Source organism: Phyllostomus hastatus, unplaced genomic scaffold (genome assembly GCF_019186645.2).
Source record: "Phyllostomus hastatus isolate PE091 unplaced genomic scaffold, TTU_PhHast_1.1 phas_contig_152, whole genome shotgun sequence".
In the NCBI taxonomy this organism is placed as follows: Eukaryota; Metazoa; Chordata; class Mammalia; order Chiroptera; family Phyllostomidae; genus Phyllostomus; species Phyllostomus hastatus.
Window position 1 is genome coordinate 16324734 of NW_025333622.1, and position 22935 is coordinate 16347668.

The 22935-nt window shown below is 46.8% G+C and overlaps 1 protein-coding gene across 1 annotated transcript in view; it reads left to right on the plus strand.

Annotated features, from left to right (window-relative positions):
• CACNA1C (calcium voltage-gated channel subunit alpha1 C) overlaps positions 1–22935 on the plus strand; it is a 627765-nt gene that overhangs the window by 486299 nt on the left and 118531 nt on the right. The window contains exons 12-18 of the mRNA XM_045830427.1: positions 4497–4657; positions 5876–6101; positions 16633–16840; positions 17784–17904; positions 19387–19501; positions 20201–20318; positions 20660–20729. Coding sequence (XP_045686383.1) covers positions 4497–4657; positions 5876–6101; positions 16633–16840; positions 17784–17904; positions 19387–19501; positions 20201–20318; positions 20660–20729 — 1019 coding nt within the window. The remainder of the gene's footprint in view (positions 1–4496; positions 4658–5875; positions 6102–16632; positions 16841–17783; positions 17905–19386; positions 19502–20200; positions 20319–20659; positions 20730–22935) is intronic.

The following is a 22935-nucleotide window of genomic DNA, read 5'->3' on the forward strand; positions in this document are numbered from 1 at the left end:
CAGGGTTCTAAAATTTTGGAGGACTGCCTTGCCCCGTATTCAGTGAAATGCACCTCCATGCTTCCCTCTACTTTTGCTATCCCATGAGCAACAAGGCACCCAGATTTTTCCCAATCTCTAATAGTCCATTTTTACTTTTTTATCTATCTATCTATCTATCTATCTATCTATCTATCTATCTATCTATTATCCTCACCCAAGGACATGCTTATTGATTTTAGAGAGAGGAAGGGAAGGAGAAAGAGAGGGAGAGAAACATTGATGTGAGAGAGAAATATCGATCGCTTGCTTTTCTTATGCAGCTCTAACTGGGAACCAAACTGCAACCCAGGCATGTGCCCTGACTGGGAATTGAACCCAGAACCTTCCAGTTTGTAAGACAAAGCCCAACCAGCTGAACCATACCAGCCAGGGCCCTATGGCCCATTTTTAAGTTACTTATATATAAAATAATTAAATTTAATGACTTTCTGTGTTTCTTGTTCTGTTCTGTAGCCACTATAAAGGCCCTGAAGTGTCCACTACTATTATAGATGACTGTCAAAAATTATATGCCAAGAAAACTCTCTCAGGAGCACTGCCCTCTCCTCATACCCACCCTCATCCCTGGATCACAAGAGGCCAGAGGCCTCTCAAAACTTGTCTCCAAATCTGCGTAGTTTGTCCCCGCTGCTCTGCCAGCCTGTCAGCAAGTGTCCTCACTGTGTGAGGTGGCCTGCACTGAACACAGTTCCTTTCCCTAATGGACCTTATGACATCATTGCAGATCCATACAGTAGAGAATAACTGGGAGGCTCTTTCCTCTGGGGAACCTTTTCTGGCTCCTCTGTGACCGGCTAGGATGCCCTCTGATGTGCTCTGCTATGCCCACCTTGGCACCAATCCTGCTCTTGGATTGCTCGCTTAGTGGTCAGTATCACCCACATGAGTTTTGTGCAGACAAAGGCCATGTTTAGCATGTTAACTGTTGAATATCTAGTACCTAGCCCATGGTAGGTGTTCAGTAAGTATTTCTTTTATGTGTAACTAAATTAATAAGGCAGAGAGAGGGTGACAGTAGTTCTGAGTCTGGGAAGACTAGAAAAGTGCACGGTGGGGAAGCCAGGGTGGACAGGACTTAGCAGTGGGAGGTGGGTGGTCCTGTGCCCTGGGGGTACAGCCCCAGTAGGTGGAAAGGCTAGAGTAGGGCCCAGTATTGGAAAGAGGTAAGAGGACCCGAGGTAAGTGAGAAGAAATACCCTATCGAATGCAACAATGTAGAAGAAGTGGGTTAGACACATTCATAGCCATCCCTCTCCCCTATGTCTGCATATGGAAAGTTCTATTTCTAGGGTAAGTGACTTTTCCAGTTAGTGTGAAGGGAATGTGAACAGCAGGCACATTTCTCCTCCCTATTTTATCATTTAATTTCTATATCCTCCATGCATATGTAAACACAAATAAATTTACACATTCTAATAAACCATTACATTTATTATACAGTAGGAAGCGTTGCCAGGAAACCAGTTGTCAAGCAAAGCTATATTTTGAAGAGTGGGAGGTGTATAATTATCTTTAAATACTTTCCCGGGGTAGTAATTACCCCCACCACAGCTCAAACCCGCGTGACTCTCCTGAACGGCTGCGCACAGGAACAGCACGAAGTAGGAGTCCTGCCCTATCTGACAGCCACTCCTGCAGGGGCTCGACCAGAGCCATTCCAGACCCAGGGGACAGGCCTGACCATATCACACCCTGCAGCCACTGCCCCAGACTTGGGGGAAGGGGAGCTTAATCTAAGTTCTCAGCACCAAACTCACTCCAAGTCAGCTCTTACATACTGTGACAGAAGGCAAACTCGATCCCTTTGGATTCCGAATGACAAGTGTCAGTGATTTCTGTAACATGACATTGTATGTACTTGAAGCATTTTTTGAAACTACAATGTAAGCTTCTTAAGGTCAGATATGAGTTTGTCCTGCAAATTCATTTTTCAGGATAAAAAATGGTGTTACCAAATTCCCCTGCAATGTTAATAACCGCAGTAACAGGATAGAAGCAGAGTCCTGCCTCGGCAAGATAAGACTCCTCATGACTGAGGTCTGGCCATCTCCAGAAGTTCCTGCTCACTAAGGACCAGCCACCTGAGACTCCTGTCCCCTTTCCCTGCCCCTCCCTCCACTGCCGCACATCCTCACTCTTACCCAGGGCAGTGTGTATAGAGGATGGAAGCCTCCCTAAGTGCATTGAAAGCTCTAATTTTCTGACCTTGAGGCATTTCTTCGGTGTGTGGTGACTTTCCCCTAGGTAGCAGGTAAGTGTTCCCTACAAAGGGTTGGCGCTCGCTGAAGAGGGCATCCCAGTGCCACGGTGATACAGGGGTCAGATCAGAACACCACCCAATTAACCCTTCCTTGCTCTGCAAGCCCAAAACGGAGTTTTCTCTGCAGTTCCGAGGAAGCTGCACCCTTCACCGATATACTCCCCACTTCTCTCATCTCATTATAGATTTTCACTAAGATTTGCTAACAGGATTTTCCATGGACAGTAGGTAGAAATATAGATGAAGTCAAGCTATCCCGGAAAGCAATTTGAGATGAGTGAAGGGCTCCATAAACAGCAGAGGTCTACCTGCCTGGAGACCTAGAATACAGATGTGAATACAGATGTTCCTGGACAATTGCTCTAAGATTCTGCTTTGTCCCCTCCCTCCACCGTGCCTTCTTTATTACCCAGTCCTTTATTTCTCCCCATCTGCAACTGCCTGGTGGGTTTCTCTACAAAGAATCTGCCAGCACCTCAAGTTTATTTCCTGAGCTGAGCACCCCAGTTTCTCAGAGCAACCTCCATGCCCAGAGCACTGCTTCTCCTTATCTGCACCTGTACTGCTTAGACGGGCCACCCTTCTGATCACCCCACTAGACATTTGGGGTGTCCCTTCCATACCTTTCTCTCTCACCCTGCACATTCAAAGGACTGTTGATTTTGCCTCCAAAATTGGTGTCAACTCAGTGTCCTTTTTTCCATGCATATGACTACTGCCTTCATCCTCTTCAACCCGAGTGTCTGACAGAGCACCCTTCCTGCTGTTCCTCATCTAGAAGCTGACAGAGTGGTTGTTTTGTTAGTTGTTTGGTTTTCTAAAATCATATCCTGTCATTCATTCTCCCTGTCCAAGTCCTCAGCATGGCCCCTCATCTCCTTCCCAAGCACGGCTCTAGCGTCCCTACCCTTCTGTCTTTTGCACAGTGTGAACACTTGGTAAATGTCTGGTCAAGAGAGTTACCAAATATGGCCATATATTTTCTCTGCATCGTGAGGATGAAATTAGGGATAAGCTTTAAACCCCTCCACCACAGAGCTATAAAATGTGTCTGTTCTCTCGGGACCATCTAGCTTTTAATGGCCCTCAGCCACGGCTGCACACTAGCATCATCTGTGGGGCTTTAAAAACTACCAGCAGGTTTTGGTGGGGGTTGTTTGTTGGTTTGTTTTGCTATTTTAAAAAGCACCTAGTCCCCCGAAAATTGGATTTAATTGGTTTGGGCTTAGGACCTGGTTTTAGGTGGAGTTTCTTGGTCATCTTTTAAGCTTTTCCCAGGTGATGCTGTGCACAGCCAGGGTTGAGACTCACTGACAACAGTCTCTAACCAAGAGACCAAGGGGACATTGGTATGGATCAGGGCTGAGCTTTGTGGGGGTCACGTGCTGTATGAACTTGTATGTGGAGGTGTGTGTGTGTGGGGGTGCCCTCATTTTTCTGAACAGAAGATCTAAGTACTCATCAGACTCTCAGCAGATTCTGTATCCCTCAAAAAGCAAAGGAGCTCTGCTCCAGACTCAGCCCTTACACTTTACAGATGAGGCTGCATAAAGTAAGAGCGAGAGATGGGGGTGCTGGGGGAAGACCAAGGGGCCACTGCCACTGTGTGCTTGTGGCCATGGGATTTAACCTCCATGGCCCTTTGTTTGTTCTTCCTCAAAACTAGGACAACACCTGCTTCGTAGAGTTATTTAGAGAATTAGGGAGTGCTTAATGAGAGACACCTAATATGGTACTGAGCCTACGTGAGGTTTTGTTCATGGCAACACATTACTAGTCCTAATACTACCACCACTACAGTAATAATACTGCTAGTGCTTGCAGTATTATTTCTAATACTGCCATTATTATAAAATAATTCCATTTTTGACCACTTTTAGCTTTATGCTAGACACATATATGGTCCATCAATTCCCACAACAACCTGGTGAGGTTGGCCATATTCCCATTTCACAGATGACAGGAGGGAAGCTTAGGGAGGAGCAGGGACAAACCCAAGGCCACAGAGCTAAATGGCAGCAACCCAGTTAGCTTGAAAGCTTATCCCCTTGGTGCCAGGTTATGCTGCTCTCTAGTGAGGCCAAGTCAGTTATGAGGTGAAAGGAAGCCACAGTGGTGCCTTTCAGATCACAAGAAATCTGAATTTCATAGCCACCTCCCTCTCATCCTTCTCTTCTTGTCTACCTCTTTCTAGTCGCTACTGGCGTCGGTGGAATCGGTTCTGCAGAAGAAAGTGTCGTGCCGCAGTCAAGTCCAATGTCTTCTACTGGCTTGTGATCTTCCTGGTGTTCCTCAACACGCTCACCATTGCCTCAGAACATTACAACCAGCCCCACTGGCTCACAGAAGTGCAAGGTGAGAAGCAGGCCCCAGCGTTCTCCCAGTTCACTCTAGCCACCTCAGCCCTGAATCCCAGGGAGGGGCAGTGCAGGCAGAAGGTGGATGGGAAAGCAGCCAGTGGCCACAGCTCTTGGCAGTCGCCATGCCAGGACACCAAGGGCCTGGCAGCTTGCAAACCCCACAAGAAAATGCACAACCTCATCATAAACAGCTGTGGCTCACTGGCTGGGTCCACGCCATCTTCCTGCCCCAACAGTCACTGTTGGGTCCAGGTGACAAGGACACATGCCATACCTTGTTTGGCTATCTCAGACCCTTGGCTGCCAACCTCCCAGAATTGACTTTCAATACTTCAGGCTTTATTATTGCCTCCAGGTACATGTGGAGGTAAGTCCAGGTAGGCTTGCAGGGTATGTGAAGACAAGGTGAGCAAAACACAGGGGAAAGGACAGCAGTGGCCTGAGCACAAGGAGCTGTCCTCGATGGGTAGTCAGTGTCCATGCCCTTTCCTGGAGCCCTGGGAGAAGGACTCACTAGCCAGCACCTCAGCACCACTCCCATGGAGTCTGGCAGACACAGGGGCTGCATTCCAGACTTGGATGGCCTGGCTTCCCCCCTTGGCTTACTGGTTTACTTATTATATATGAAAAATGGGCTCAATGACAATAATAACTACCTCAGAGAGCTGCTGTGAGGAGTAAAGAAAATAAGTCATGCAAAGCCTTTGTAGTAGACACTGTAGTCAACCCTTATTCTCACTTCAGCTTTCCAAAGTTTCAGTTACTTTAGTCAATCATGGTCTGAAAATACTAAATGAAGAAAATTCCAGAAATAAACAATTCATAAGTTTTTAAATGGCACACTTTCTGAGTAGTATGGTGACATCTCGCCCTGTTATGGTATATATGTATAGGAAAAAATAAGTATATACAGGGTTCCGCTCTATCCATGCTTTCAGGCATCCACTGGGGGTCTTGCGATGTATCTCCTATGGATAAGGAGAGGTTACTACACTTGGTAAATATTTGTTGTGATTGTAACTAGATACCTTTTCTTGTGGATTTGGCCCTAATTTTTGGTGGTAGTGAATGGGAGAGGTGTCCTGGCTGGGAAGGGAAGGGAGAGTTTGTTTGTTTTTCAGTGGTGATTGATTACTGTGTTTTCTTTTTCCTCTTCCCCCTTTTCCCTCCTCTCATACCTGTTTGGATCATACCCCACCCTTGAACCTGCCAGACACAGCCAACAAGGCCCTCCTGGCCCTCTTCACCGCGGAGATGCTGCTGAAGATGTACAGCCTGGGCCTGCAGGCCTACTTCGTGTCGCTCTTCAACCGCTTTGACTGCTTTATCGTGTGCGGGGGCATCCTGGAGACCATCCTGGTGGAGACCAAGGTCATGTCTCCCTTGGGCATCTCTGTGCTCAGATGTGTTCGGCTCCTGAGGATATTCAAAATCACCAGGTATTTCCCTTCAGACGCGGGACTCAGGGAGAAGTTCTTGCAGAAGGCTGGGAGGCAGAAGGTCCTGCTTGGGAAAGCAGCTGCTATTTCTAGATGGGTCTGTCCTCAGCTCACCTACAGCAAGGGGAGCTTTGATTCATTTAGATGACGTATCAGTTAGAAATCCCTTTGCTAATTCCAGAGGCTGTGGTGCGAACAAATTAGGGATTTGCTCAGTCAGTCACATGAAGGCTGTCCAGAGGTGGGCAGCCCAGGTGGCTTCCGGAAGGCATTGGGACCCAGTCTCTTGTTCTTTGCTTTGCCAGCCTTAGGCCTGCCTCCCACCCCTAGGTCACAAGATGGCTCCTGGAGATTGAGCCATCGTGTTCAGATTTGAGGCAAGAAGAAGGGGGCGTGGACAAAGGGAACACCCATCCCACTGAGTCAGCTCCTTCCAGTGCTCCCCAGGAATCTCACCCAAAGCTCTATTATGGCCACCCAGCAGTGAGAGAAAGAGAAACGTGGTCTTTAGCTGAGCACGTGATGCCACAGGTGCAGCCAAGATTCCTTAACTAAAGAAGGGTGATGGATATTGTTGCACAGATGGCTTTCATTCCTCCTTCCACACGTTCACCCCTCTCCATCTGTCTGTCCATCTGCCCACCCAAAGACTGCCATCTTCCTAACTCTCCAGGTCATTCAGGGATTCTCATGTAGAGGACAGGCATGGCCAGTGGGAGGTGTGCTCTAGGACAATAATTTTCAACTGTGTTGTGACCCATTTGGGATGATGAAATCCATTTATTGGGCCACAGCCATCATTTTTAAATAGCTGTATTGATATATAATTCACATACTAATAAACCCACCCTTTTAAAGTGTATAATTTATTTTTATATGCATTCATACAGTTTTTCAACCATCTATTGTTAGATTTTTATCACCCCAAAAGGAGACCCCATACCCACTCCTCATTCCCCCACCTTCCCTCCCAGCAACAACCAGTATAGATTTTCCTGTTCCAGACAACGGTTCCCATGAAATCATGCAAGGCCCAGTGTTTGTGTCTGGCTTGTTTCACTTGGCATAGGTGGTTTCAGGTTCCCCCGACTTTGTAGCATGGATCAGTACTTCATTCATTTCTATGGCTCAGTAACATTCCATTGGATGGATATAGATCCCATTTTGTTATTCATTCCTCAGTTGGGGGACATTTGGTTTATATCTATATTTTGGCTACTATGAATAATGCATCTATGAATAATAACTGATGCTTAAGTTTTTGCATGCATGTATGTTTTCATTTCTCTTGGGTATATACTCAGCAGTGGAATTTCCAGGTCATTTAATAACCCTGTGTAAGATTTTAAGGAAATGCCAAACTATTTTTCAGAGAGTAGACCGCTGTACATTCCTGTTAGTTGCATAAAGGTTGCAATTTCTCTACGTTCTTATTTTTCATGAAAGAATGAAATAGAATCAGAAAACATCAGAAGGCTTTACATGAATGTGTGCATTGTTTCATAAAAACCTTTGAAGTAGATATACATCTGAGTTGCAGTATAATACATATTTGTCACTGTGGCTGTGGTCAACCTTAGAGGGACATGTCAGAAACATCTGGAAGGGGGTATGGTCACACTATGTCTCCCAGAGGTATAGGCCTCCTCTCCTGTCCAAGCTCTGTTTTGTAGCTTGACTGAACAGGAGCACTGAGACCATCATTTGGATTGTGTTGGAAGAAGGGGCTGGCATCGGTTATCTTCCATTCAGGGACCTGGAGTTAAGCAGACCCTGCTGAGGGTGTTCTTACTGTGACTTAGTCAGTTGGGGGCCTATGAACCATCCCAAGGCATCACTGTTCTCTGCAAAGTGTTAGTAACTGCACCCACCCATGCTTGTTCCAGTGGTATTGCCTAGGGTCAAGTAGGAAAAGGTGTTTCAAGTGTTCACTTCAGTGCCAGGAACAGGAGACACTCAACAACCAGAGATCTGTTGTAACCCTAATTATAATTGTTGTCATTAGGGAAAGGAAGAAGGAGAAAAGAGCTCATGGTGATCTAGATACACACATTCTCCACTTTTCTGTAGCCACCATGTCATACTCTGTGGCAGGCCTGCTGTGGGAAGTGGGAGAAGGAGAGCACCCCTGGGGAAGGTTTACTATCAGACGATGGACTCAGAGTATGTGCAGATTTTAAACCCACAAGGTTAGCACTCCTGAACAACCACCCCCTCCCCAATAAAGGAGCTCTTTATGAATGTCCTGAATATCTTGGCATTACAGACATTCTTGGTTTAAAATAAAAGTAGTAGAAATGTAAAAACAATCATCATTAACATGCATCAGTGCTGTCTCTGTGCCAAGGAGTGTGATTGAACTCTCACGTGCACTTGCTCCACAATCCTTACAACTACCTGTAAGAGAGGGTGAGGATAGACTACTTTGTCATTGTTCTCATTTTTCAGATGAGGAAATGGTGGCTTAGAGAGTGAAGTCAGTTGTGCAAGGCCACACAAACTGTTCAGGGGCAACGATGGGATTAAAAGGCAGTCTCTCTGCCCAGCTTCAGGTTCTGTGCAGAGTTGATGGCTAAACTGTCTTGTTGTCTATGTCCCTGAGACAGGACTTAAGCGATTTTTAGCACCCTAATTCTTGTTGTTAGATAATTGCTGACTCTACTTTCTCCTCCTGGGTCTGGTGATAGTTATTTTTAGTTTGGAGTTTCTAGTGCCTCTTAAATAATTCTCAAAAGTCCATATTTGGGGTTTTTGTTTGTTTGATTTTTAAATTCCTATAGAAAAGAATTTTTGCTCCTAGAGATTGCCATAGCATCTTGAAGAGATTTAACATTCATTCTATTTTTAATCAATGATTTATTTCTAATCTGAAACTATTGCCAAGATATTGTTTTTTTAAATCTATCTTTATCAGAGAGCCTCCCATAGCCCCTCTATGAGAAAGATTAGTGTTATTTTCAGATCGCTATAAACTCCATAAACAGAATAATTTCATTATCTAGTTGGAAGCACTTTGGCAAAGGCCATCATCTTCCTGTTTTCCAGTCTCCACACCCTCTGGGGCTTTTGGAAAACAACAAAAAGTGACTGTGCAGGGGAATCCCATGCTCCCTCTGAACCTTGACTCTAACACACCCCAGAGACCAAGAAAATGCCTACAGTATGGTCCCTTGATGGGGGGGGGTTATCTGCACATGGTCCTGCCATCAAACAAATGTATTTCTCCTTCTTTTAAAACCTCTCGGAGCATACTTTGTGATGTCTCACTACTGTGTTTCACAGTGTATTCAGAACCAGTGATTGCAATTCTCAGACTTAGTTGAAGTCATTAGGAGGTCTCATTAAAGACACCACCCCTAGAGATTTTGACCAGCAACTGGAGGGTTCTGTGTTGGTGATCTAGTAGCCTTGCTGTGAGAAACACTGGCCTCATTTTCTGCTGCTGTCCTTTGTCCACATTTTTGCCTAAAAAGATGAACCTTTTTATATCATTGGAAACCTTGATTCGTACAGCTCCACTCTCTTCTCTGCATTGTAGCCCCTAACCATGTTAAGATTGTACTTTTGATAATTCCTGACTGAGAAAACACATGATAAAGAACTACTGTGAATTCAGCAGTGTTGAAATCAGTATGAATTTTATTAATTCCTATACACCTGTATATATTGAAGGGTGGTAGTGTCAATCCAAGACAAGCTATTTATTTAGAGTGCTGCAATGCTTAGTGTATACATGGATTCGAGGATCCCATCCTATAATTCCAAGTTGCCCTTCCCGCGCCCAGGCCTTTGGTATGAGAGCCAGGAATGCTGCTCCAGGCCAGTGGCTCTCATGATGTCATGACATGACAGTGTGTCTGAGCAGTTGAACAGTATATGGCAGATAATTTGTTATGAGGTAAAATATTAAAATTTGTGGTTTCCCCTTTTAAAAAATAAACACAAATAAATTCAATATTGTTCTTATAACACCCTCCCTCTTGGTCACTTGCCTTCCCAAATGCTTTCCTGACTGGACAACAACAGGGTGGACATACCACTCACCCATGCAGCTTGAAGGGAGTCTGGTATATGATGAATAGGAATGTGGCATATGCGGCAAAGGAATTATTAGCATGCTTACATTTTTTGTGTGTTTTGTGAACATCTGAGAATGCCATAGGACACTCACATACTGTGCATGTGAGTGTCATTATCCTATGGATTTCATTAAAAAAAATAAAAACAAGACTAGGAACCCTGTACTAGACTGTAAGTCAATTGATTACTAGGCACTCATAGTACTATTGGTGAGAAGTTCCAGAATGGGAAAGAATAGTGAAGATAAGATTCCAATCTCAGGGAGAACAGAGAGGCATGAACGTGGCCAAGATCTTTGTCGTCTTTGGGTAGATTACCCATGCCAGTGGGCCTTTGGCACCTGTTGGATTGGGTTCTTTCTCTTGCTTTGATGGTGCTCTAAATGTTGCTGAGTTTTGATGCCTCATCTGTTTACTCTTTGTCAGCCCTGTCTGACATAGGGGAAGGAAGAAGAAATTCAGTTAGATTAAATCTAGATGTGATTGCAATATACTAATGATACCTCCTTTTTTTATACAGTTGACTTTTAAGTGCACCATAATCCCTTCAACCACCTTTGCCGTTTCCCTTTTAAACCTTAAATTCCCTTTCTTTCTCCTACTGCTTTTCCCCTACGGTCCCCTTCCCGGGCCCTGAAATGGGAAATTGGGCTGACTCATCACAGACTAACTGGTGAATGGTGACCACCTTTACACATCCTCCCAGCTCTAAATGTCTGCACTGCCCTCTCAGCATGAGGCTGAGGGCCTCAGATCTGTCCGCACACTGTCCTGCCCTGCCCTGCCCACCCACTACCTCTAGCCCCCATTCTTCTCAGGGCCTATGGAGGCTCAGAGCTCACAAGGGGCTATTATTAAAGAGCTAGGTCAGATATCTTCCCAGTTCCCAGGCCAGGGTCTCTGGAGAAGGTAACCCTGACTCAAAGGCCTGCACACTGGCTATCTACATGAAGGGTGGTCCCTTTCTGGAATGGTGACTGGTATAAGGCACAGGTGAGGATGACATTAATGTAGTCCCTCCCTAACCCTGATACCTGTGGTACAGAAGCTGTCTAGGACAGCCTCCTAAGGCAATAGACCACCTTGCCAGCTTGACCAGGTCACATTCCCCCATGTAGGTTCTGTTCTCAGTGTGACCAAGTCCTCTAATGCAAACAGGGAAGAAAGACCTTTGAATTTGTTATCCAAGGCAGGGTTTGACTCTAAAGTGAAACCCATAAGATGTGTCTCCTCCCAGAGTGGAGGGGCATGGCTAAGTGTCAGCCAGAACTACCCTGGTAGTTTTGGCCCTGAGCCTCAGGCTGTCCCAGACTCTGACCACGAGAGTCCAGAATTCTCAGTTTTGGCTCCTCCTGGCCCAGCATATGTCCAGGTCAGCCTTCTATCATACCTCCAGGCTCTGTTGTATCTGATGGGTGCAGAGCCCAATTTTCCTGAAGTATTGGTCCTTATACAGCCATGCAATGTCCCTGTGGCTGTTGCAGGGAGAGGCAAGGGCAAGGCTGGGCTTCTCACCGATGAACCTGTCTGCTCCCCCAGGTTACCTCACATGACTGCATTCTTTCTCCCTCACCTCTCTCCCACCCCCGCTCTTGGCAGCAGTGTACAGAAGCTGGTACCACACAGATTCGCTGCATGATATTTGCTTTATAAACACTCTACCAACAATAGATCGCTGCAACCAACACAAAGAGCACTTTTGCCTTTTTACCTCTCTCCTCTTGGGGCAAGAACAGTTGGGACAGGTATAAATTTAGTTATGATCCTGTCTAGAATAGAGGGGAAGTAGGGTGGTGCATTTGCAAAGCAACCAAAGCTATTGGTACTGTTAACTGTGAAGATCTTTCTTTTATACCAAGCTCGAAGCTCTGCTCTATACCTAGAATGAAAAGGTCCTGGCCCTGAACTATTTCAGCGAAAAGCTGACAAGATAAAATTTCCAGTCCAAGCAAAGCTCAGGCTACTTTCTGTGGTTGAAGAGAAGGGAGAATACCCATAGGACTCAAACAAGTGACAGATTCGGAGCAAGAGAGTGACAGAGGTACAAGCACCCCTGAACAGATGGCAGCAACTTAAACCTAGGGAGGCAGAGGGGAAGCTGAGGTCAGCAAGTTAAGAGAATTTAGGTAACAGAAATCAGTCAGGGCAGAAGCCTTGACCTTCACCTTCCGTTAAGGAGAAAGCAATGGGCCGGGTCTGATGGGGGAATGGGCGCGGCTGCACACACTTTGGAGAGAGTGATTCAGAGCCACAGGAGGACTGAAAGGAAAAGTTAACCCCAAGGATGGCTGTGCTGGTAGACTGTCTGAAGATGACAGGGTGGCTTATGCTTCTGGGGCTTTGAGTCCCAGAATTCTACGTGTGTAACACACGTGCATTGTTCTGAAGAGAGGATGCTAAGTTCCTGGATTCCTCTAGGACACAGGTGGTAAACACAAGGCCTGTGGCCGAATCCGGACCTCCACCTTGTTTTATTCGGCCCAGCACCTTGTTTCTACCTGGTGGCAGCACCGAGCTCCTTGCCCCTAGTTAAGGAGTAGTTACATTCATACAGCCCTAAAATAACATTTGGCCCTTTGAAGGCAGCCTTGAGGTCGATGTGGCCCCGGTGAAAATGAGTTTGACATCCCTGCTCTGTGAGGTCCGAGACATGAAATACTTTGTTCTGCCCCTGCTCACTTTTCTCTAAAGCTCTTTCCTTTTTGGTGTGTGGGTGTGTTTCATAGTTTTAATCAATTAGGATAAAAGCTTCCATTGATTGTAAATCTGCCATTAACCTCTCCAGTTTACCACCAGCTCATGTGTCTACAAGGAGAGTGACTGAAACCTGTGGCATCACCAGACCTTCAGGCCATAGCTGTGATAGCCGTCATGAACAAGACTATGTTAAAGGGGCGAGTGTCTGAGGATCTGCAGGGCTGCCGGCCCGCTGTTGAGTGGTGTTTCTGTGTCGCCCTGCCCAGGGGCTGCCACCTGGCCCCTCCAAACTTCACCAACATTAACAGTGCTGAGGCGCCCCTACTATACCGTGCTGTCAGCTCAGGCATGCTTGGCCGCAAACCCAGCCCTTCTCCTCTGAGCCCTGTGAGCATCCTTTGCCACAGTGTCACTTTAGTAGTCCTTTTGTCTCAGTCTTTAGAGAGCACATGAAACCTGTCTAATCATGTGCACACGAGGGACAGGCAGCCTTCTGTTCAACAAGCTGAGTACTCTTATGATGCCAGGCCCCTGGCACCAACTCTGCTCTTTTAGTCCTGCTCAACAGAACCGAAGTACAGGTGCAGACCAGCCCTGGGCGGATGCCCACCCCACCCCTGTTGAATAGGAAGCAACAGGGATTTGAAAGCAAACAGCGTAAACAACCATGATCTCCATTTGTCTTAACCGCATCTCACCTGCATGACTGGTTCAACTTGCAGCATCTGTTCAGCCAGGTGTTTTTCATGAGCAGGGTTCTTTTCCTGAGTCAGTGAACCTGGCAGCAGTTCCTCTTCAACAAAGGTGGCCTCGTGCCTGAAGCCTTCAGCCTTAGTTTTGGATAGGAATTCTTCCCAAAGGGAGACGCATGCTTGTTCACAGTGCTCTTCTGGAATCCCAAAGGGTCTCAAAGGCATAGCAACCCTATTTTCTGTAGGGCAAATTAATACATAATAGTTTTTTCTTTCTGTTTTTTTTTAATTGAGTTATAATGGCCATATGATATTATATTAGTTTTAGGAGTACACAGAATGATTTGACATCTGTGTATGCAGTAGTCCCTCTTTTATCCATGGTTTCTTTGTTTCAATGGCCTGAGGTCAACCACGGTCTGAAAATATTAAGTGGAAAATTCCAGAAATAAACAATTCATAAGTTTTGAATTGCACACTTCTGAGGAGACTGATGAAATCTCATGCAGTCCCGTTCTGTATTGCCCATGACGTGAAGCATCCCTTAGCCCAGCACCTGTCAGTCACTAAGTACCTGTCTCATTGTCAGATCTACTGTCATGCTATCACAGTGTTGTGTTCAAGTCACCCCAATTTTACTTAATGACGTCCCCAAAGTGCAAGAGTAGTGATGCTGGCAATTCAGATATGCCAAAGAGAAGCCACAAAGTCTGCTTATGTGTAGGAAAAAAACAGAGCATATACAGGGTTCAGTTCTGTCTGTGGTTTCAGGCATCCACGAGGGGTCTTGGACTGTGCCCCCCACAGATATGGGGGGACTACTGTATTGTGAAATGATCACTGCAGTAAGTCTAGTTACACCTGTCACCACATAGTTACAACATTTTTTTTGTGATGAGAGGCTTTCTAAGACTTACCTCTCTTAGCAACTTCCAAAAATGCACTACAGTGCTATTAACTGTTGTCACCATGCTATAGATTGCATATCCATGACTAATTTATTTTTTAACTGGAAATCTGTACTTTTTGACCCCTTTCACCCATTCTGCCCACCCAGCACCACCCCCTGGCAACCAGCAGTCTCTTCTCTTGCTGCATAATAGTTTGACATGTGATCTGGCGATGGAACAGCCCGGAATCTCAGAAACTCTACCTATGAGTTTAAGGGAGCTATAGGAAAAGAAATGACATGGAGGAGGTTCAAATGGCCACTCCTCACTGTTAGACAAAGTATGTGCGTGTGAGGGGTCCTGCTGCCACCCCACCCTGTTCCCACCCACACTGCATGTTCACTTGCCCATCCCACCTTGATCTCCCATGTCAGAACACTCCCTTCTGATACAGCTGGAAATCCTCATCACCAATATGCTCTGAAGTAACAGGTTTCTAACACCAGGTGACTGATGAGTGTGGGAGTGTTTGCATGAGAATCACTTGAGGCCCAGCAGCAGAGATTAGGATTTCATGATTCCAGGGGGCCTGGGAATCAGTATTTAGGAAAATCCGATCACTGTTTTGAACAGCTTCCTCTCCAGCACATTTGGGAACACTGCTTTAGCTGTAAGCAGGAAGGGTGCTCTAGCCGATGGGGGCTCCAGGCAGTCTCATTTCGGGACAGGGACGGGGAGAATAGAAGGAAAACCCTCTGGTCTCTGCCCTCAAGGAGTCAGAGCCAATTTGGTGAGACAAGACTGTCACACATGGAAATCACTCAAGAGCACTTGCAGAAGAGCTACAACTGAGAGTAGATGAATATTCTGCAAACAGAGAGAGGATGACTGGCTCAGCTTGGAAGGGGGAAAGCATGAAGTGCTCCTGGCCAGGAAGGAGTTTATGCTTACATCCAAACTGTTGGCCATGTGTTTCTGTCACTTACTATAGAATGGTGTCTGGAGAGAATTGGGGATTGGGGGCAGCTATGAGACTACTGGAGTGGTTTGTGTGTCACTCTTTTAAGTAGCAAAAGAACTTCACTGTGCATGTGGAAGTGAGCTGGGAGCATCTTAAGTGGAAGAAGTCCAGACCATGACCTGGAAGGCAGAAAGTGGCACAGAGCTGTGGGGACGTGAGGTTTCCCTGTCCTTACGCTGCAGCAGTCCAAGGCTGCATCCCTTTTGCTGCAGGTCATTTCCTTCACCAGGATCCTTGGGACCCTTTCACAGGAACCCAAGCTTCACCCAGCAGCCATGAGTAGACCCCCATCACTTTCCAAAAGAAAGGGACGCTCCCCACGCTGTAATGAAGGATCTCAATGTTTATTTACAGTGGAGAGAAGGTTGGTGACTCTAAGGAGCCCCACCAACAGCCCATCTACCCAGTCTGTCCCTGTGGGTGATAGAGGTTTTCCCAAAATTGCCTGCTTATCAGAATCCTCTGCGATGCTTGTTCAAAATACAGGTGTCTGGGACTCAAATTACAGCTATTGAATCAGGGGCTTCAGAAGAGTCTTTTTAAAAAACAATTCTTAAGACAGGGTAAATCTGGGAAACTTTGCTTAGCAACACACCCTCTCTTACCATGGATGACCCAACTCCTGCCTCTGCTAGATAGCAGCTGCCTGGCTCTGCAGAGGACAGCCTTCCTGGGAGAACAAAAAGCAGCGTGTCTTCTGTCTAAGACCCAATTGTGGTAATAATACTCACCAACTTTTATCAACTGTGTCTCCCAGGGGCTTTTTATTTTTAATAATCTCATGTAACCCTCCCATTAACTTAATGAAGTCTGTTTTTTCAGATGGGGAAACAGAAAGAAGGGAAGTTAACTGACTTGTTCAAAGGCACACACAGCTAGCACCCGGCAGAGCTAGGTCAGAACCCAGCCTTTTGGCTGCTAAGCTCCATCTCCTCTCCGTTACACATTATTGATCCTAGAACCTTGAATCAACTGGCTGCATGTTCCAGTTGACAGCTAACCAGCCCAATTCAAACCACCACCACTACCCCAAGAAACGGGAAACAGAAGAGGGGGCTGAAATTTATCTTAAACTCTCTAGTGGGTACATGAATGAGGAATGAAGTTAAAGAAGGCACAGGAGAAGATGATGATCCCTCATTTGATCCTCAGGTACTGGAACTCCTTAAGCAACCTGGTGGCATCCTTGCTGAATTCTGTGCGCTCCATCGCCTCCCTCCTGCTCCTCCTCTTCCTCTTCATCATCATCTTCTCCCTGCTGGGGATGCAGCTCTTTGGAGGAAAGTTCAACTTTGATGAGATGCAGACCCGAAGGAGCACCTTTGATAACTTTCCCCAGTCCCTCCTCACTGTGTTTCAGGTATGGACTTTCCTCTGCTGGGGTTACACAGTTGGGAGGGTGGTTGAGTGGGGGGAGGGGAAGCAGGAGGGAGGAGGCTTGACAATGAGGGGAGGTTTCACCCTTGTACTGGGCAGCCAAAGCCAGCTAGGTCAGCTATGGAGGGCCCACTCTCAGGAGAACCTGGAGTTCATTCTGTAGTTTCCCCTACCCACAGTCTCCCATGGAATTTCACTGTTGGGTGGACCATTGAGAGGTTTAAAAACTCTTTCTTGGCCATGGGGCCCTTTATTCAGATAAATTCTACATGGAAGCCCAAAATACAAACAAATAATAAGCAGACTGCTCTGTCGTGGGAGGGGAAGATGGAGCTCTGTCTCACCTACCCACCACACTTCTCCCCAGAAAAACTATAACAAGCCCATCAGATTTGTGATTTCATAGATATTTTGGCTTAGAGCCAAGCTAGAGTAGCACTTATTTAAGTTTAAAAGTAGATCAACTTACAGATAAAAATGAATAATAATGTGGATGTTGCCAAAATCTTAAAAATGAGATCCAGATGACTAATGTTTAGAACTGGGTAGCGTATTATTCCCTCAATGAACACACTTGTTCACATTTGTAAAGTGGACCTTGATCTTGAGCCCAGGGAGTCGGCTAGTGGTGGCCATCTTGTGCATCACGTGTTGGGGGGAGGAGGGGATATTTTCGCCTGGAAGCCCTTTCCCTCACTCCTCACATGATAGTGTGCCAGTGGCCATGCACCGTGTTTAAGGACAGGGTCAGCTTGCCAGGGTACTAGCTCAGAGTCCCAGGGAGGACAGCTGTGGGCAGGAGGAGGGCGAGAGGTGGAAGGAGATTTCAGGCGTTCTGGTCAGCAGAGTGGGGCAGGGCAGGGGAGTTTTGGGGTTTGCTGTTGGTCTAACGCTGTGTCCCTTATTGGTGGGAATGTGTCATTCAGATCCTGACCGGGGAGGACTGGAATTCGGTGATGTATGATGGGATCATGGCTTATGGCGGCCCCTCTTTTCCAGGGATGTTAGTCTGTATTTACTTCATCATCCTCTTCATCTGTGGAAACTGTATCCTTTGCTCCTGCCTCCCCACCCCTGCCACCCACCCTCCCTCAGCTTACAGCATGATGCCAAATAGGTGTGCCCAAGAGCCCTGACTTGGGGCTGAAAACTGTGGTGGTCTGTCCACAGGGCCCCCAGGCAAGTGGGAAGAGGTGTATTCTGGGGGAGAAAACATTTCCCAGCCCAGAAGCACCTTACTTGGAGGAGGGTCTTGGTGGAAGGAAATCTGGAGCTTTGGCACAGGTGGGTTCATCCTCCTGTTCTGCTCCGGCTGGGGGAGGGGTGTTCTTGGCGTACTCTAGGTGAACACCCCCGGCTGTATCTCGGTCAGCCACCCACACAGACTCCGATGTGAGCCCACCTAGGTTTGGGAGCTCTGGCCGCCCTGGCTAACCTCATCCTTAAAAGGATCATTCGTCTCTCCTCTCTGCTTTCTGATCAATGTCCCTCCCTCTGAAATCACTCTCCGGGACGTTAGTCCCAGGCAGAGGAAGACAGGGCTCACCAGGCAGACCTGACAGAGCCACTGGCAGTGTTTTAAGGTCTCAAACGTAGGCCCTCTTCTCTCTCCTGGTCATAAATGTGTGAGAGTTGTGTGCAGAGGTGGGTGGTGTAGTAGAGGCAGCTCTGGCCCAAGACTCGGGTTTAAATCACAGCTTAAGGCAGTGCAGAAACCACTGGTGACCTTTGCCAACAATAAACTGGGTGATTGTGATAGTATCTGCTACTCAGTAGGTCATTGTGAGGTTCAGTGGGGTAAGGCCCAAGGGTAGGTATCCAGCAGCATCTTGGACAAGCCCCTATGCCCCTGGGTGTGGTTTCCCTGTGTGTGGAATGGTGTGCCTGGGGTGCCTGGGGATGAAGGTCAGACTTAACAGACATTAGGATCCTTTTCAGCTCTCCTTCCTTTGATTCTGCAGTTCTTTGACCCACAGTGTTCCATTCAAGGCTGGGGTGGAGGGAGAAGTGAAGGGCAAATGGCTGCATCAATGAGGAGTTCCCAAGCTTCAGCCAGCCCCACTGGGCCCTCCAAGGGTCTCCATAGGGGTGGGCTTAACATGAAGAGTTGGCAGAGATATCAGGCTGCCTCCTCAATTCCCAGTTATAATGAACAGCTCTTAAGAGCATTCTGCATTCTGCTAGAGACAATGCCGTTTATAATGTCAATTACAGCCAGTCATCTCTGCAGGGAAACCAGTAATGAAACCCAGCAATTAAAGAGCGAGGCAGGCCTCACTGCCTCAATCCCTCCCTGCTCTAGCCTGAAAGCTAGCCTGCTCTCAACCTCTTAGAAAACTCCAGGTGGCTAATAGGGTGATGGGGAGGGAAAGGGACAGGGGAGGGACACCACTGAGCTCAGCACTCCTTGAAGTGAGTCACTGTTGAGCTGGCTCTGTGGGGAACTCTACCCCTGCATGCCCTGCCCCCTATTGCCACCAAAAAACCCCAAGGCCAAGGGTCATTTTCTTTAAGAATGGACGCAAACAGATATCCTACTGAATGTGTTCTTGGCCATTGCTGTGGACAACCTGGCTGATGCTGAGAGCCTCACATCTGCCCAAAAAGAGGAAGAAGAAGAGAAGGAAAGAAAGAAGCTGGCCAGGTAACCTTCTGAGCTGACCTAGGCCCAGGGCCCAGATTTGGAATGCTGCTGCCCCTGGTGGTAAAGAGAGATGTGGGCACGGCCCCTGTTGGCTGGTGACCTCCCAGGAGGGCACTTGGTTTGGCACTTCCTAGAGTAAGTTAGACCTCTCCCCTAACTCCTAGGCACTGCTCTAAAGCAGGGACCATCGTGAATTACAGTCTCTGTGAAGGTGTTGCAGTTCCCCTCCTGTCTAGGAAGTTGGAGGATTCCCCTTTGACAAAAAAGGTCACCATAGGTGAGGGGAGCAAAGGATGGGAAAGGGGGAGGCAGTCGCTCAGAGGAGAAATGCAACTCCAGGTGACAGAGAGATTCCACCTCACTGTTTTGAAAGCAAAACAGGGCCCCACATTATCTCTGTCACTGTCAAGGTAGTACTGTCATAGGCCACATGCCTTTCTCTGGTTTAGACAGGGGCTGTAGACAGCCACCACAGTACCAGACAGAGCAAGGTGTGGCCCGGTGCCTGGATCCTAGGCCCAGCTCAGTAGCATTTGTGATCAGGCTACACGAGGCACAGGTCCTGGGTAGAGGAAGGCGGACACAGGCACAGAGACTCCGCTCCCCCTGGCTCCCAACAGACCACAGGCTAGTTCCCGTCCCTGTTCCCTATCACTCCAGTAAACATCCCTTTATTTTCTTCCCCTGCTGACCGGCCAGGACTGCCAGCCCAGAGAAGAAACAGGTGATGGAGAAGCCAGCAGTGGAGGAGACCAAGGAGGAGAAAATTGAGCTGAAATCCATCACAGCTGACGGAGAGTCCCCACCTACCACCAAGGTGAGGAGCCATCTTCTTCCAGGAGCTGGGGGAGGGAGGCAGGGGGCGGGGAACACGGTCTTCCCAGGCCAGATGCCCATGGAGAAGAGCAAGGAGTAAAAGAGACTCGGGGGACTAGGTCAGCAAGGGTAGAGCAGGAGAGCAGGAACGTGAAGAGCAAGCAGAGTGGTTGGATCCCAGCCTTTTGCTAATGTTTTGAGGGTCTGTGAAATGTAATAAGCATGTATTTTTGAGTCAACAGCTCAGCCACTGACTATAATGTATTTCAGAGCTACTCCAAGCCTTTAAAACTTGGAGCATACCTAACTGGACTCCTCCTCCTCTTTCCCTTGGCTGCCTAGATCAACATGGACGACCTCCAGCCCAATGAAAATGAAGATAAGAGTGTCTACCCCAACCCAGAAACTACAGGTACAGTTCCACTGCCTAACCCTGGTGGTCAGGGAAAGACCCAAATTCTAAAGCTATGTGAAAGTAACCACATATTAGGGACCAACGGTTCCAATTTTCCTCTACAAGTACCTTGCATCACTGAATGTCTCTAGTCTCTGTACTTAAGTGCCATCAATTATCATCTGGTGGAAAACTCTATTCTTGGTTTGCTCATAATAGTATAAGATTAAATAAATTAAATTATGTCTGTGCAGTGCTTTCGTGTCCTTTGGAAGATGGATTCTGTGTGTATTTGAGATTTTATTATATCCTATGTTGTAAAGTCATTATTAACTTTATATAATTTATTAGTAGAACATATGTTGCAGCATTATGCACACTAAATAATAATAGTAAATTCCAAATCTGTCTTGTCCTTACTCAGGAGGCAGTGCTGAGTACAAGGACAGCTGCCACCACAGATGTCCCACTTGTTGCTTGTGAAACGCTTTCAGGACTCTGATTATAACAAGGGCTAGTACCAACTTAGTCTTCTCATCTTCTATCTGATGTAAATTGGCAGGCAGTCTCCTTCCTTCTGGAGGGATTACATGTCAGAGTTCCTTTGGCCTCCCTGCAAGAGTTACTTCTCTGCTTCCTGAACCCCACATCCTGGACCAGCCCTGGGTTTGCCTTCCTTTCACCTACAAATGAAGATGTTATCACCACCTTCAAGCCTGCAGTCAATTACACACAATCCAGGGACTGTCGATTTCACTGACATTTCCTTCTCTGTGTAGCTTCCACTGTATTTGGGTTGGTAACCACATTAGGAGGCTGACAACCTTCTGCATTTATAAGCAAAGCTAGGTTTTTTTTTTCCTTTTGCTTTTCCTCCACTCCCTGCACCAGTTGGTTCTCTGGTGGATTCTCTGCAAGAACACTAGTGGCCACTTTCTGTTGTCCTGGGAAGCAGGCTTCCTGTGGTCACTTCATTCCTTCACCTCCCTCTGCTGGGGGAACAGTGCCGGGCCTGCTGGGACTGGCACAAGAGAGTAGGAAGGGCATCTCCAGGTACAGGGCACTAAGGCTTTTGAAGTTTTAAAACCATTTTGGATGGAAACTGTTACAGAATTTCAAAGACAAATATTGGCCAACTGCAATGGGAGAATTTTTGTCTTGGTCTGCTCAGTCTAGGGGAACAAATGAACTTTAAAATGACATTTTTTTTAGATAATTGGGGGAAATTGAATATGGACTGGGAACTAAATGATTTAAAGTAGTTTTTTGTTAATCTTATTGGTATAATGACATCTTGTAGTTCTATTTTTAAAATGGTGAAATTTTTATAGCTGGAGTCCAAAATATTTAGAAGTTTTAAAATAGTCCAATTTTTTAAAAAATGGGGACAGGGAAGTAAATGAAACAATATGGGCAAACTGTCAACACTTGTTGGAGCTGGGTATGGAGGCCCACCATGCAAGTGTCTCTACTTGCAGGATTGTTCTAAGGAGGATTGTTATTATTAGGGTTTAAAAAGAAAGGCAGTAATAAAACAAACTGGTCTAGGCCCTCAGCAGAGTTTGTCCCATGTGCCTAAGGCTTCAGGAGGTGACTTCCCTGCACACAGCTGCTCTCTCTACATGGCAGCGGGCAGACACACTCCTGTGACGATAACCTCCAGTTTCCTCTTTCTAAATATCCTCCCGAGTTCTCTCTTCTTTGTTGCTCTAATGAAATAAAAAAGAAGCCAGTCAAGGGGAGAAAAGACTCTTGAGGATACTCTTGTCATCGTATCAGCCATCGTAGAAATGTCTGTTTGTTTGCCCAGCTTTAAGAATTCTTGGAATGGTTTTGCTTTCAACTGAAAAGCTATTTCCACAATCTGCTGATTCCTCAGGATTGTTTAGATTTTTTTAATGTGTGTCCTTTTCCCCATTCAAATGACCACCCCTCTCCATTCTCTTTCATACCCAGGCCGTTGTTTCTTGTGGTCCCAAGCTTCTCCTACCTCTGGTCCATAGAAAACAGAGGCTGTCCTGCCTCAGCCACTCCCCTCCCCCACACCACCACCACTCAGCCTTCAACACCAGCTTCTAAGCAACCCTCTCATATGTTCACTATTTCTGGTTTCCGTTTTCTCACCCGAGGACAGTGGTCTTAAAACTAAGGGCTCTGAATGCCCTGCCCCCTCCTCCAAGGCTGAATCAGCCTCTGCTTCCCAGCTCCTCCCACCTCCTGTACC